The sequence below is a fragment of the Acinonyx jubatus genome, chromosome A2, assembly GCF_027475565.1.
Source record: "Acinonyx jubatus isolate Ajub_Pintada_27869175 chromosome A2, VMU_Ajub_asm_v1.0, whole genome shotgun sequence".
Classification (NCBI taxonomy): Eukaryota; Metazoa; Chordata; class Mammalia; order Carnivora; family Felidae; genus Acinonyx; species Acinonyx jubatus.
In genome coordinates this window covers 27,830,716-27,846,132 of record NC_069383.1, presented here as the reverse complement: position 1 = coordinate 27,846,132, position 15,417 = coordinate 27,830,716, and the positions used below count along the sequence as shown (strand labels likewise).

The 15,417-nt window shown below is 38.2% G+C and overlaps 1 protein-coding gene and 1 long non-coding RNA gene across 4 annotated transcripts in view; one reads left to right on the top strand and one right to left on the bottom strand.

Moving 5' to 3' along the window:
- LOC128314727 (uncharacterized) overlaps positions 1 to 15,417 on the bottom strand; it is a 56,888-nt gene that overhangs the window by 33,428 nt on the left and 8,043 nt on the right. The window lies entirely within an intron of this gene.
- LOC106970632 (hyaluronidase-4-like) lies at positions 1,090 to 9,325 on the top strand. Of its 3 annotated transcripts, none has more exons than XM_053218140.1 (4): positions 1,090 to 1,281; positions 1,980 to 2,928; positions 6,768 to 6,857; positions 8,794 to 9,325. In XM_053218140.1, the coding sequence occupies exons 2-4, from the start codon at positions 2,008 to 2,010 to the stop codon at positions 9,238 to 9,240; spliced, it is 1,458 nt and encodes a 485-aa protein (XP_053074115.1). In that variant the 5' UTR covers positions 1,090 to 1,281; positions 1,980 to 2,007; the 3' UTR covers positions 9,241 to 9,325. The 3 variants fall into 3 exon arrangements, with proteins under 3 accessions (XP_053074115.1, XP_014922777.3, XP_053074116.1); XM_015067291.3 differs by having other exon boundaries at positions 1,977 to 2,928; XM_053218141.1 differs by lacking the exon at positions 1,090 to 1,281 and adding an exon at positions 1,304 to 1,431 and having other exon boundaries at positions 1,977 to 2,928.

Sequence of the window (15,417 nt, the reverse complement as noted above, 5' to 3'; positions counted from 1 at the left end):
CTCCACCATGCCTTTGATGCATAAAACCCCAACTCCCAGGTTATTTTTATCACTTGTACTTTTCTCTCTGTACCTTTACATAGAGCCAAATTCACATCACTCCCTGAACCTGGCCAACTTGTCCGTTATGTCCTTTGTCACTTAAAATCTGTAATCAAGAAAATCCCCTAGATCATAAAATGATCCGAGCAGCCTCGGATCTGAGCTATCCTCCACCTAGTCCAGACCTTAACCCACGGCTTTTATAGAGTGAGGGGCATGCTGGTGAGATCAAAAGGTAATTATCTAAAGTGGCACCATCTGTGCATGATAGGCTTTCTACTGATTCTCTAACGAGGAGCCTTCTGTGCACCATTTAAGGGGAGATCAGAGCAAGTCTTCCCCCATTCCAGTCAGGGCTTACATTAGCATCCATGGGGCCTGGAACACGTAGCCCCAAGGGAGGTCATTGCATAGGCATGAACAAGATGGCGGGCCAAAGATGGAGTCTGTGTTGTCAGCGCTCCTACAAATTCAATGAACAAAAGCCAAAGTGTGTGTATGCATGTGTATGTATGTATGTATGTATGTATAAATAAATAAATAAATAAATAAATAAATAAATAAATAAATAAATTTAGGTCAGATTTATATTCTGAATGATAAAAATGGGTAGAAAATGGAATAAAATCTCAGTAAGGATTACGAAGAAACAATTAATTATATTTAAAAATTCACACTGTTTAATAATGCATAATTTTGTTACTGTAGTAGAAGTTCATTATAAAATGCATACTAGGGACCAAGATAATGCCAAAGTCTTTACAATCTTAGGGTGCGATTTTATGAGTTAACACATGATTTTGGTTGCTAACATTTCTTGCGTTTAATATATTAAATAAAGACAGCAAGAACTACACAAGAAGTAACATATGACTCTCAAAAAGATACTGAGTTTAATTACATCAGAGAAAAATTTGTGATTCCTTTATATAAAAATATGTACATGATAAAATAATTTGGATATATAACTTCAACTCTGCTGCTTGCAGAATGAGATCTCATTGGCTGGAATGCATCATTTATTAGGCAGTCCTTGTATTCTGGGAAGATTCTTTGGCAGTTTTTGGTCAACTGACTATTTAGAAGGGGTTTAGAGAGCCAGGTTTCATTTGAGATTTAACTGGTGAAAATACAGCCCAATTTCTTCAAGAGAAAACCATGAAGTTAAAGAACTAATAGGTTTTTAGGCTTCTTTATATACCTGAGAGAAGATAGCACCGAATCCATAATCAACAGCAGGTAAATGCCATGTATGTTTTCTATTTTAGCCTATGCTAATTCCAAAGGTGATTGCTATCTTTTACAAATAGACAAAATGAAGCAAAACCAATGGATAAACAAACGGACAAACACATCTTTGAGGCCAGTGCATTTCCAATAGCAAGCAAGGTATTGCTTACTGGTGGTATCATTTGTTATTTCTTTTATTCTAGTTAATATTTGTTAAAATATCAACATTTGTAAATATTCAACAGGGCATGTCCTTGGTCACTTTGCCAGTAATCAATAAGGAGATAGGGCAATCCATTCCTAGTTCCCCTTACAACCAAAGTTATGTCTGTACACGATGGTGTAGATCAATGTAGTCAGAATAATAAGAAATTAAAGCCAGAACATCTAGCATGTACAGTTGGCATAGCTGAGAATATGTGTGAAAACTTTTACTTTAGTTTTTATTCACTGGATTTTGTTTTCATGTTTTCAGTGTTTTTTTTAAAAAAAGCCTCATTTTTCTTCCCTTGGTTCAAATGAAACTATAAATTAATCCTAGAGAGCAATAAACCTTATGTCTTAAAAAGAAATTGTTCTACCATTTAAAGAACAGCTCGAACACCATTGTGAGTTTACTTCATTTGCTACTCCCTGTGTAGTGTAAAACTAAAGGGACATTTGACTCCATTGTGTCTGATTTTTTTCCTCTTCTTGTTTTTAAGAAGACTGCTGTAATGGTGAAAACTACAAGCCATGTATAACCTGTGGATGGCATGGTCGGGAGTGCTGTTGCCCTTGATCAAGTTCACTCATTCAGTCCTCAAACCAGTACTGCCCCCAGTGATCAAGAACCAACCTTTCAACATGTTCTGGGCTGCCCCAACGATGCAGTGTCAACATTTCTTCAACGTGGATTTGAATCTCCCAGTATTTAATATTATAGCAAATCCTGTAGAGACTCAGAGGGGGTCAACAATTGCCATATTTTATCCAAATGAATTAGGGTATTATCCTTATTTCTCTCAAGATGGGAAATCCTTTAATGGAGGGATACCACAGAATATGAGTCTTTCTAAACACCTCAGGAAGACAGCTGATGACATTGCAAAAGTTGTCTCTTGGTGGAGATCAGAAGGTCTTGTTGTCATTGACTGGGAAAGCTGGAAACCCCAATGGGATAGAAATTGGGGCAAGAGAATAATATATAAAAACCACTCCTTAGCCTTCACTAGAAACCACCATCCTGATTGGTCAGAAATGAAAGTGAAAACAATTGCCCAACAGGAATTCGAAAGTGCTGGAAGGAGTTTTATGAACACCACTCTCACATTGGCTTTAGAAATGAGACCAAAGTGTTTATGGGGCTTTTATCTCTACCCAGACTGCTACAATTATGATTATAGGACAAACCCACAGATCTACACAGGTAAATGCCCAAATGATGAAATTTCCCGCAATGACCAACTCCAGTGGCTATGGGAAAAAAGTACAGCACTTTATACGTCAATATATTTGGATAAAATATTGAAGTCAAGTTTAAATGCTTTGAAATTTGTTCATTATCAAGTTAGGGAAGCCATAAGGATCGCTGAGATGGCTAGACATGACTATATTTTGCCAGTTTTTATTTTTTCCAGACCATTTTATTTGCATAGTCTTGAAGCTTTGTCACAGGTAAGAAAAAGTAGTCACTCACCTAAAAAATGGAAATTTGGTACAATGAGTATACAAAATCTGTGAAAAAAATGTTTTAGGGTAATTATTTACCCTTAATAATAGAACACTATTTTATTATTAAAGGTACATATTTCTTCAAATGTCAATCCAGTTCTGAAACAATATCACTGACAATTAGATGTTTACTTAGTTTTTATGTGTGCATGTATGTATGTATGTATTTTCAAATGTTTATTTATTTTTGAGGGAGGCAGGGGGCAGGGAGAGGGAGGCAGGGGGCAGAGAGAGGATCCAAAGAAGGCTCTATGCTGATAGCAGAGAGCCGATGTGGGGCTCAGGCTCACTAACTGTGAGATCATGATCTGAAGTCTGACACTTAACCAACTGAGCTACCCAGGTGCCCCATGATGTTTACCTAGTTTTTTGGATGATGACTCTTATCAGCTTAGCATTTTCAGGGTTTTCCTGTAGAATAGTTGTCAAGCTTGAGTTAAATGATGTAACAGATTAATTTTAACCCTGGAGCAATTTCAGAATCAGCTTTTTAATATAAAAGAGTAGCACCAATTTTGCAAATCTAAAAGGTACAGAATAAAGCTTGGGTAAAGTATTAATCAATTATAGTTTTTGTTATATTTCATTTTTATGTCTTAATTAAGTTCAGCAAAAATAACATAGATTCTATTAATTTTATATTTAAGAGACTACAATGTGATCTAGTGGCTAATATCAAGGCATTAAAAGTGGTTTATGCAAACAGACATTGCCTTAGAAATAACACAAAGTAGGAAGAACAAAGAGGTGGGAATGAGCTTGTTTGGAAGATAATGAGTTTGCAGACACTTGGAAGTGTTCAAGCTTTAGCTAGATTGTCATTTATATAGGACATTATTGTAGGGATTCAATCACTGGGTAGATGACTAGATAAGAAAACCCTTACATCTCCATCCATACCTGTGGCTCACATTTCTGTGATTCCAGTGCCCAACACAGACACAGGGCCATTGGACAGACAATACACAGCTCATCTTATTAGACCACTTATGTTTGAGATGAGGGCATTTAAAAGCAGTATCAATTATTCCTCAAATATTTTAGAATAAAATCTATTGACCCAAATGCTATTGATTAGACTTGACATTTATATCGTTGAGGATTACTCAGTAATGGGTTGTTTATTCAATATGTTTAGGAGGAAAAGAGTATTAGTGTCTTGACAAAAAGTTGGGAGATTTCAGAGTTATCTAATCCACCTCTGACCCAAACATGGATTCTTTCTTATCTGGCCTCTGCTTCAACACTTTTTGATGGGCTCTCCCTATTCCAGAAGAAAAATTGCCATTTTGGGAAGATGTTAATTCCCAAAAAGTTCTTGAGTATGTTGAGTCTACTCTGCCCCTGGATAATTCACATCATTAAGTCTAATTCTACCTTCTGGTGTAACCTAGAATAAATCAAATCCTTCTTTGAAAAGTCAGTTCTTCAGGTATTTGAAGACATCAGTCATACCTAGCAGTCTTCTTGATAAGATATTCCTCAAGTAACAGATCTTTCGAATCATGTCACTTTCTCAAATCCTTTTGGGAAAAGACTAGGTTACATTTGTTCATTCCAAAATTATTTACTGAGTGACTACAATGTGTCAGACATGATATGTTATTAATAATAATAACAGTAGAGGGGCGCCTGGGTGGCGCAGTCGGTTAAGCGTCCGACTTCAGCCAGGTCACGATCTCGCGGTCCGGGAGTTCGAGCCCCGCGTCAGGCTCTGGGCTGATGGCTCAGAGCCTGGAGCCTGTTTCCGATTCTGTGTCTCCCTCTCTCTCTGCCCCTCCCCCGTTCATGCTCTGTCTCTCTCTGTCGCAAAAATAAATAAACGTTGAAAAAAAATTTATAAAAAAAAATAATAATAATAACAGTAGAAACTGACAATAGTCCATACAGTGAGATAGTTTCTCTTGATAGAAAATGAGAGAATGAGACGAACCACATTTTAATAAAAGTCTTTTTCATAACTGCCCCATTTTTGTACTATTAGACATCTGCCATAAATTATGGCGACGTATCATCTCTGAGCTCTACTTTGGAAATCAATAGACCACATACTCGACTCATCAAAAGCTATAGAGGGGGGGCAGATGGGGAGAGAGAGAGAATCTTAAGCAGGGCTCTATCCCACCACCCTGGGATTGTGATCTGAGCCAAAATCAAGAGTTGGACACTCAACTGACTGAGCCACACAGGTCCCCCTATATTGAAGCATTTTAATCCTATCCTGTTGCCTTCACATATCAAAAAATGAGATGGGTCTTTCTTACCTATTGTCTACATAACATAACTTTTCAATGAAATAATTTAAAATATCAGCTTTGCTTGATATATTCTTTCAGAGGTGTCTCAATTTAAGTGAGCGACTTGATTTATATTTAAGGAATGTGATATTAGTATAATAGTGCATTATAATAGAAGGATGATTTCCTTTCTATTGGTATTACCTAGATAAATTGCAGACCACAAGCACTAGTGTTACTGGAGGTTTTCCGTAATGCAGGGAAGTTTTGCTGTGGCGTGGTCATCTTCGCAACCTTGTTTTTGAATACTGTGTCTTTGCACTGGATCTCTGGCTCTCCACACCTCAGAGGGAAGGGAAGAATGCAGGTTCCTTCATCTATCATCTCTCTGTTTCATCCTCCTTTATTCCCCGTTCCTTTGCTCTTGGTCTATAAACATGAACATAACCTCCTCCGTTTCTCGTCTTGGTGAATTATAATCTACTTAGTCACCCAGCTTGAGAGTCAAGCTCCTTTGTCTTTTCATTATCTAATAAGTATCCATCCAAATCACTCTTCAGTCTGCCCCTCTGCTTTGCAAGGACCGACATGGCCTTTGTTGAGACCCTCATCATTTCTCATTGAGCAGTGTCCATCATCTCCTAATGGATGCCCCTTGCTATCTTCTTGGCTTCCCCTTCCAATACATGTGGTATGTGACAGCCAAAAGCATCTATCAAAGTTGCAAATTGGTGGCTTTCCAGTACTAAAACTTTTTTTGTAGTCAAGTCCTAACAATTCAAAATAGCCGAAAAGACTTTGTATTTAGATCCTATTTATATGCAAAGATTCAGATGCCTTCCCTTCTTCCCCAGTCCCCTGTGCTTTACCACAGGAGTTACAGCAGTTGTCTAGGTGGACTATGTTTCTTTTCTACACGTGGACCTCTGCCCTTATTCTCCTACTGCACACCAAATTCTGCTCTCTCTAATCTATCTCATGAATGTGTACTCATTTCAAAAGACATATCTGAAATCTCACCTCCTGAAGAAAGCTTTTCCAGACTCTTCTATGTAGCATTAAGCAGTACCTCTAATCTGTGTGTCTAATAGGCCAATATAGAACTTAATTTGTTATACTATACTTACTTGATTTTTTTTTATCACAGCAAACTTTGTTCTTTTTTTTTAAAAATTATTATTGTTCAGTGGTTAGAGGTAGTATAACATCAGAGTTGAGAGTTCCAGCAAATTATAATTGGTTGTCTTTATGTCTGTCTCAACCATCACACTAAAGCGCTTCCTTGAGGACAGGAACTAGAATCCGTTCCATTTTTACATGCTCAGTGTCTAGTATATTGTCTGGAACATCATAAATATTTAGCAAATAAAAGAAAGTCACCAAGGCAGAATCGCCTTTTCTAATAATTCTCTACAGTGCTTTGTTTCAGAAACAAGGATAACATTATCGATGTGTTTTTTACCACAATTGATGAGTTAAGTCTTATCACTGAAATGTCAATGACTAAGTTTGGCAGAAACTACTTGTGATACTTCTCTTTTTTAGGAAGATTTAGTACATACAATTGGCGAGAGTGCCTCACTGGGAACAGCAGGAATAATACTGTGGGGAGGATACGAATACTCTGATTCAAAGGTAAGCAGTGATTTCTCCGTCAGCATCTTGAACATTTTCTAGATATTGTTTTTGTTTTAATTTTTCACATTAGAGCCGAATGGTTATTTGCTCAGATGACCCTAATGAAGTTCAAAGAGTATGGGGACGAACATTGTTTGAACACCTACTCTGTGGCAGCCACCGTGGTAAGTCGTAGTGTGGAAAGCGCATACGTTTTTGAATCAGACAGCCCTAAAGGAGAATTCTATTTTTACATTCTAGAAGTATAATCTTAGGCAAGTTAATTCGCCTCTCTGAGTCTCAGTTTCTCCATCTTAAAAAGAAAAAAAAAAAGAGGGGCACCTGGGCGGCTCAGTCGGTTGGGCGTCCGACTTTAGCTCAGGTCATGATCTCACGGCTGGTGGATTCGAGCCCCACATGGGGCTCTGTGCTGACAGCTCAGAGCCTGGAGCCTGCTTTGGATTCTGTCTCCCTGTCTGTCTGCTCCTCCCCTGCTCACACTCTGTCTCTCTCTCTCTCTCAAAAATAAATAAACATTAAAAAAAAAAAAGATACTGAAATAAAGCCTACTCTGCAGGGATCAGTAGATGCAATGATATAATCTATATGTGAGAAAGATATAAATAATAAATTTAAAAAATAAGTATTTTTCATCCATACTAAAGAGGATAGATTTTTTCTAAAAATGGTATTTTATTGCCTGATTATCCATGATAGAAACGCTCGTGGGAGGAAAAATATATGTATTACATTAACAATCTGCTCTTGTTAGTAATGCATACACAAAATAACTATTATTTTTCACAACCGACTTTTCGCATGGTCTATTGTTCGCCTGTCACATTGCCTAAGTGAAAATTCTGAACCGTAGCTTTTCCTCACTTCCAGGTATTAACAGATAGTCTCATTTTCGGTTATTAAAACATCTAGTCTCCAACATATAAAAGCCAAACATCATTTGGGATGGAATGAGTTATGACAATGGGGCTGTTAAGAGCAGGAGGCGTGAAGTTGGGTCGTTTGGGGTCCAGGGCTCATGTTTTGTCACTTACTAGCCATGTGAACTTGAGCAAGTCATCGACTTTACAATTCCTTTATCTGTAAAATGGGGGAAATAATAGTATATGTCTCACATGGTACGTGCCAAGTACATGTTTGCTATTATTATGTAGGTAAACATTTACTGCACCTCCTCCCCACACCGCAAGCTTAGGTCTTAGGTATGGGGAAGAGAAGTATGGGGCAAGTTCTTTGTTCATTTGCTTTAAAGATGGGTGTGGGAGACTGGGTCAGAAAGGAGACAAAGTGGGCAATATAATTTTTATTGATTTGGGGCATTTATGATGATTTTTGTCTTTTGAAGTTCTCCCCAAACAACTGCCACATAGGTACTGGCTCTTTCTTGCATAAGGGGTCGCCGGTGTTTGGTTAGAGACACCCTCCCGCCTTGCACACAACTTGCACCCCCAGGGCTCTGCTCCTCAGGCATTGGAAAGCGGAGGCTGGCATATGCTCAGATGGGGAAGGCCGCCAGAGTTGCAGTCTGGGAAGAGGATCAGGAGATCAGATTGGAATGTGTTAAGTTTGAGATGCTTGTGAGACATGCAGGTGGAGACGTCACATCAGTAGGTGGCTATGCAATTGGTTCAGGGATAAAGCCTGGGAGATACACATCTGGAGTTCTATTTAAAGCAAGGAGATGGGGTGAATGCTTCCAGCGAGGGTATAGCTATACGCAGTCTTAGCAAAGTCTGACCTACAATGTTTCTGCATATTAAGTATCAGTGTTGAAGATATTTCACAATTAAAGTTAAACTTAAAATAACCATACCATATTAATGCTGATGATCTTCCTCCTCAGCCTTACCAAATACAAAACTCCAAGTATTAATACCACCTGTATAAAAGAACCACATTTCAAGAGTGATCTAAATGCATCTCTGTTTTATTACAGAAGGCCTGCTTAACCGTGCAAAAGTCTATCCAAGGGCCATTGGGCCATTATGCAGTTAATGTGACATCTGCAGCCAAATTCTGCAGTCAAAGCCTATGTAACAATAATGGAAGGTGTGTCCGAAAAGCACCTGAGTCCTCCGCCTATCTGCATATGCCTGAAAGCAGCGCTAAGAAATACATCCTAAATAAGAGTTTCAGATTCGTCGTTTCTCCAGCCGATAAACTGAAGACAGTAAAGGTCATGAAGAACGGGTTTGTGTGTCACTGTTACTACGGCTGGCATGGGGAATCCTGCCGGCAACACTCTTCAGATCTCTTGAGAGAGAAGAATAAGGCTCCTATGACTAACTTTAAATTTTCAGTGTTTCTCAGCATGACCTTATTTATCATTCTGTTGAATTTTGTTACCCCCTATTGCAATGCCAATTTTTCCTTGAAATACTGAAGAGTAGAAAATGCCGCTTTTTTCCTTTAATCTACTTCTAAATATTTATTGGCTTTAAAGTAAAAAAAAATTATTTTTTAAGTGATCATTGGTTCCATTCCTGGATAGAGTGATTGTTTACTGGGTGCTTAGCTCATGCTGGGCACTTGTGATAAGGAAGTGAACACACAAAAGTCCCTGACCTTGGGGAGCTTAGATTCTTGTAAGAAATTGAACAATAAATAAATACGTATATATCAAATGGTGATAAGTGCTATGGAAAAGAGTAAAGCAAGGTGAATGGATTAGGGGGTGTCAGGGGCAATAAGCCCCTTGATGAGATGGCCTGAAGGCAGAAGAAGGAGTTGGCAAATACATCTGAGAAGGGCAACCTTGGAAGGCGGAATAAGAAAGAGTAAAGACAAAAACCTTTCAGGGCACTTTGGTGGCTCAGTCAGTTAAGCGTCTGACTTTGGTTTAGGTCAAGATCTCACACCCCGTTGGGCTCTCTGCTGTCAACACAGAGCCCACTTGGGATCCTTTGTCTCTCTCTCTCTCTCCCTGCCCCTTCCCTGCTTGAGTGCTCTCTCTTCCCTCATAAATAAATAAACATTAAAACAACAACAACAACAACAAAACCTGTAAATGGGAGCAGATCTGGAGTGTTTCAGGACATCAGGAAGGCCAGTGTGACTGATGCAGGAAGAAAAGCAAACAGAATGGAGAGACAGGTCATTAACTTTATTTGAACTAAGAGTCTGAGCGAAGGTACTTCCTTTTTTTTTTTTATTAATAATTAATGAGAAACTTCTGGAGGAAAGCCAGTCAAATAAGATATAATATCTACATTAAAAAAAATAAATACACACTTAAATTGGATAGAAATAAGAGTATCTATTAGGATTAGATCGATATTGCTACAATGTTATTGAGAACTCCAATAATGTATAACAAATTAGAAAATTTGTAGTAAGGTCATATGGGATATGGAACAGACAATAACATGGGAGCTAAAGAAGCAACCATTATGTTCTAGCTTTTGTGTTCCATGGATTGGGAATTTCTAAAAAATTCAACTGAACCCAGGATACTAAGTCATAGGGCAAAAGGGAATCTATACTGAATGCTGTAGGGTTCAATTTTATGAGAAATATCACTAGGGCTCTTAGTAATTGATTTGGCAATCATCCTTATCAGAAGGTAAGCCCTGTTAGATTCCCATAAAATGGAATTCATATAGGAAATTCTTTGATTTGCTATTTGTTGCTTTAGTAAAGTATACGGTATCTAAGCAATTCATTTCCCTTCAGTTCTCAATGCATGATAAGTCATTTGAAAAATTCATGTGGTCGGGGTGTCTGGGTGGTTCAGTTGGCTAAGTGTCCAGCTCTTGGTTTAGGCTCAGGTCATGATCTCACAGTTCTTGAGATCAAGCCCCACATCGGGCTCTATGCTCACAGTGCAGATTCTCTCTCTCCCTCTCTCTCTGCCCCTCCCCTGCTTGTGCTCACTCTCTCTCTCTCAAAACAAATAAATGTTCAAAAAAATTTTTTTTGAAAAAAGAAAAATTTATGTGGTTACTTGGGCTGACCTCGTTACAATCCAGACCAATTTCTTTCATAAACAAAATGGATTATAGTATCCCAAGTACTATTTCCCTTAGCTTAGAGAAAATATTTTTCTGTCTGACGCTTTCCAAATATTGCACTTTCACATGCACTTCATCTTGGTGTACATAAAGAGTGTGGATGGATAGATCACACTCAGATTCAGACTTCACTTGTTTGTGCATTTACTCATTCATTCATTTTCAGGAGAAGTAAAAGTTAAAGAGGCAGTGGAATAGAGTAAGTTAAATTTAGGGCTATTTGCTAAATTCCTCTATTTTGTTGGTATCCTGCTGCACCAAGGCTGACATTACAGTAATTGAATTCTTGTGCCTGAACAAGAAATGATTTTTACAACTATTCAAGTTGGCACTAAGCCCTGATAAGGAAAAGGAATGGCTCTTATCCTTTAGTGATACGTTTTTCATCTTTATGATATCAGGGTTGTGATAGGCAATGAATTCCATTAAAGAAGGAAAAGGCATACATTAATAAATATCACCATTTGAAAATGAAGAAAATAAGATACGGAGAGAATGAGAGGTATAGCCAACTTTAGCCACTAACCAGTGACTGCTTCAAGCATAGGACACACATCACTGGTCTCTGTTGTTTAAATTTGCAGTGCCTCCAAAATAATATGGTGTAAGAAGAAGAATTAAGGTAGATGAGATAAAAAGGGAAAACATATAGAAAATACCTGGAAGAAAATAGGAAACATCCCAATCCTATAACCCACAGATAATCATTTTATTCTTAATAAAAAACATTACACTTTATGTCACTTAAATTTAATAGCAAAAGAAACTAAAACTCAAGAAACTACCACATTTCTAATAGCTGATTCTTCAAAACTTTACTTTGTAAAAAAAAAAAATCTGCACAAGTTAAAACAGATTAGGAAAAACATTTAATTTTGTTGTAATTTATTTTGGCTTGCATAATTTGGGTTTTCCAGACTATAACACTTTGTCAACTGTCTCATAAAAATGGGAAGTCATCAATTATGTCTGGTCCAAAGACAAATAGGCACACCTCTATTTTTCTTCTTCTTCTTTTTTTTTTAATTTAAATGCAAGTTAGTTGACCTACAGTGTTGTCTTGGCTTCAGGAGTAGAACCCAATGATTCATCTATTACATAAGACACCCCGTGCTCTTCCTGAAAAGTGCCCTAGTAAATGTCCATCACCCATTTAACCCATCGCCCCCTCCCACTTCCCCTCCAGCAGACTTCAGTTTGTTCTCCATATTTAAGAAAGAGTCTCTTATGCTTAAATACAGAGAACAAACTGAGGGTCGCTGCCAGGGTGTTGGGTAGGGGGGATGGGCTAAATGGGTGAGGGGCATTAAGGAGGGCACTTGTTGGGATGAGCACTGGGTGTTATATGTAAGTGGTGAATCACTAGATTCTATTCTTGAAATCATGATTACACTATATGTTAACTAACTTGGATTTAAATTAAAAAAAATAATTTAAAAAGAGTTTCTTTTGGTTTGCTTCCCTCTATGTTTTTATCTTATTTTTCCTTCCCTTCTCCTATGCTCATCTGTTGAGTTTCTCAAATTCCAAATATGAGTGAAATCAAATGATATCTGTCTTTCTCTGACTGACTTATTTCACTTAGCATAATACCCTCTATTTCTATCCATGTTGTTGCAAATGACAGCATTTCATTCTTTTTTATCACCGAGTGGTATTCCATTGTGTGTGTGTATGTGTGTGTGTGTGTGTGTGTGTGTGTGTGTATCCCTTATCTTCTTTATCCATTCATTGGTCGATGGACATTGGGCCCTTTCCATAATTTGGCTATTGTTGATAGTACCGCTATAAACATTGGGGTGTCTGTGCCCCTTGAATCAGCACTTGTGTATCCTTGGGATAAATTCCTAGTAATGCAATTGCTGGGTCGTAAGGTAGTTCTATTTTAAATTTTTTGATCACCTCCATACTGTTTTCCAGAGTATCTGCACAGAGTATCAGCGTTTGCATTCCCACAAATGCTGAGAAGAGGGTTCTCCCTTTTCTGCATCCTTGCCAGCATCTGTTGTTTCCTGAGCTATTAATTTTAGCCATTCTGATGGGTGTGAGGTGGTATCTCATTGTGGTTTTTGATTTGTATTTCCCTGATGATGAGTGATGTTGAGCATCTTTTCATGTGCCTGTTAGCCATCTGGATGTCTTCTTCGGAAAAGTGTCTGTTCATATCTTCTGCCCATTTCTTCACTGGATTATTTGTTTTTTGGGGTGTTGAGTTTGGTAAATCCTTCATCTGATATGTCATTTGCAAATATCTTTTTCCATTCCATCGGTTGCCTTTTAGTTTTGTTGTTTCCTTTGCTGTGTGGAAGCTCTTTATCATGATGAGATTCCAATAGCTCATTTTTCTTTTTATTTCCCTTGCCTCTAGAGACATGTCAAATAAGAAGTTGCTGCAGCCTAGGTTGAAGATATTGCTGCCCATTTACTACTGTAGGATTTTGATGGGTTCTTGTCTCACATTTAGGTCTTAATTTTTTTTTTTATATTTATTTATTTCTGAGACAGAGACAGAGCATGAGCAGGGGAAGGACAGAGAGAGAGGGAGACACAGAATTAGAAGCAGGCTCCAGGCTCTGAGCTGTCAGCACAGAGCCCGACGTGGGGCTCGAACTCACAAACCATGAGATCATGACCTGAGCTGAAGTCGGTCACTCAACTGACTGAGCCACCCAGGCGCCCCATCTATTTTTCTTATAAAAGATCAAAACTTAAACTCTATTCCTGTGCTATAATGCTCTAAGAGACATTAATAAAGGATGCATCTGTGAGCAAAACAGCGTATAAATTCTATAAATCACATTAGTAAATGAAATATGTTTTCCAAGATGGTTAGTAGTCACTGTTAGAAACCCTGAAAGTGACCATCCCTCTACTGAAATGCCTAAACAATGACCCTTTGTCTGATTAGAGCAGTGTTATGTCTTACCTCCCATTAATTGTTAAAAAATCACAGTACCTTTTATTTGGACACAATTTTTTGATCAGACACTTGTTTTTCCCCCACTTTCTTAACTGTTTCACCTCACAATCAGAAGCAGAATGTCATAATTACACTGGGTCTTAATAAATTTTTGTCATTATCTTTATTTAAAAAAAATTTTTTTTTAATATTTATTGAGACAGAGAGAGACAGAGCATGAACGGGGGAGACTCAGAGAGAGGGAGACACAGAACCTGAAACAGGCTCCAGGCTCTGAGCTGTCAGCTCAGAGCCCGACGCAGGGCTCAAACTCATGGACCGCGAGATCATGACCTGAGCTGAAGTCGGACGCTCAACAAACTGAGCCACCCAGGCGCCCCAATTAGATTTTTTTAAATTGTTGCTCTTCTTATACACTTTATTCTGTTCTACTTTCCTTAAGATCAATTGTTCCTTTTATTAATTTCATATTGTTCATGTGTATCAAATGTTTGGTGGTCTTTGATCATCTATTTATATTCATGAAGGACCAGAGCAACTGAAAGACTGTCATAGGGATTTCCCCTCTCCGTGTGTGTTTGGACATATTTACTCAACATGGTTCTTAGGTTGAATGGGAGGGTGGACTGTATGCAGACAGTTAAAGGGGCTAAGGCATGTTGACAAGTCAGATGCCATCTGGAGCATGTGAAAAGAAAACAGGCAGGTTGGTAGGACCCTCACAATGATCAAAGTAAGGAGAAACTTAACATGAAAGAGGAATGTAATTCTTCTTGGGTTGAGCAGCCTTTCCTTTTTTTTATCCCCTCCATGCCCACTGCGGAGACCAGTTCAACTCTGCTTTTGTATTTGGTCCAATTGCCAAACTCTGAAACCTTCCTAGGAAGATCTTTCTTTGATTTTAAATGTCCTGGGGTCAAGGGGTGCCTGGCTAGTTCCTTTGGAAGAGCATGCGACTCTTGATCTCAAGATTGTGAGTTCAAGCCCCACATTGGGTGTAGAGATCACTCAAACAAACCTAAAAAAATAAAGTCTACATAGTCTGGGAAGCTGAGTGGCCTCACCAGTTCTGCTATACTGGAAGAAATATTTTATTGATTGCTCTGATAATTAGTCCTCAACATGCTTCTTTGTTTGGATCTGTTGTCACTGTACTTAGGGTTTCTCTCGCCAATGGAAGGAACAGCTCATACCTCTGCAATAACTTTCTACAATTTTTTTTCTTTTAATTTAAATTTCTGATTCAATTCAATCTGTTTTCAGCCTTTGGGTCATGTCACCACTTCTTGTTTTCAGCTTTATGTGATATTTTTTTCTTTCTTTCTTTATTATTATTATTATTATTATTATTATTATTTTAATGTTTATTTAATTTTGAGAGAGAGAGAGCAGGAGTAGGGGAGGGGCAGAGAGAGAGGGAGACACAGAATCCGAGGCAGGCTCTAGGCTCCGAGCTGTCAGCACAGATCCCGATGTGGGGCTTGAACTCACAAACTGTGAGATCATGACGTGAGCTAAAGTCAGACGCTTAACTGACTGAGCCATATAATATATATGCCCCATATAATATTTTTTTTTCTAAGGACGTATGCTGAAAATGATGCAGTAAATATATGTGCTTAGTGCATCA

Excerpts from the sequence above, each read along its gene's own strand:
- LOC106970632 (XM_053218140.1), top strand. The coding sequence starts at position 2,008 with ATGTATAACCTGTGGATGGCATGGTCGGGAGTGCTGTTGCCCTTGATC. Across the intron at positions 2,929-6,767 it reads GTCTTGAAGCTTTGTCACAG|GAAGATTTAGTACATACAAT; the intron begins GTAAGAAAAAGT and ends TCTCTTTTTTAG. Across the intron at positions 6,858-8,793 it reads ACGAATACTCTGATTCAAAG|AAGGCCTGCTTAACCGTGCA; the intron begins GTAAGCAGTGAT and ends GTTTTATTACAG.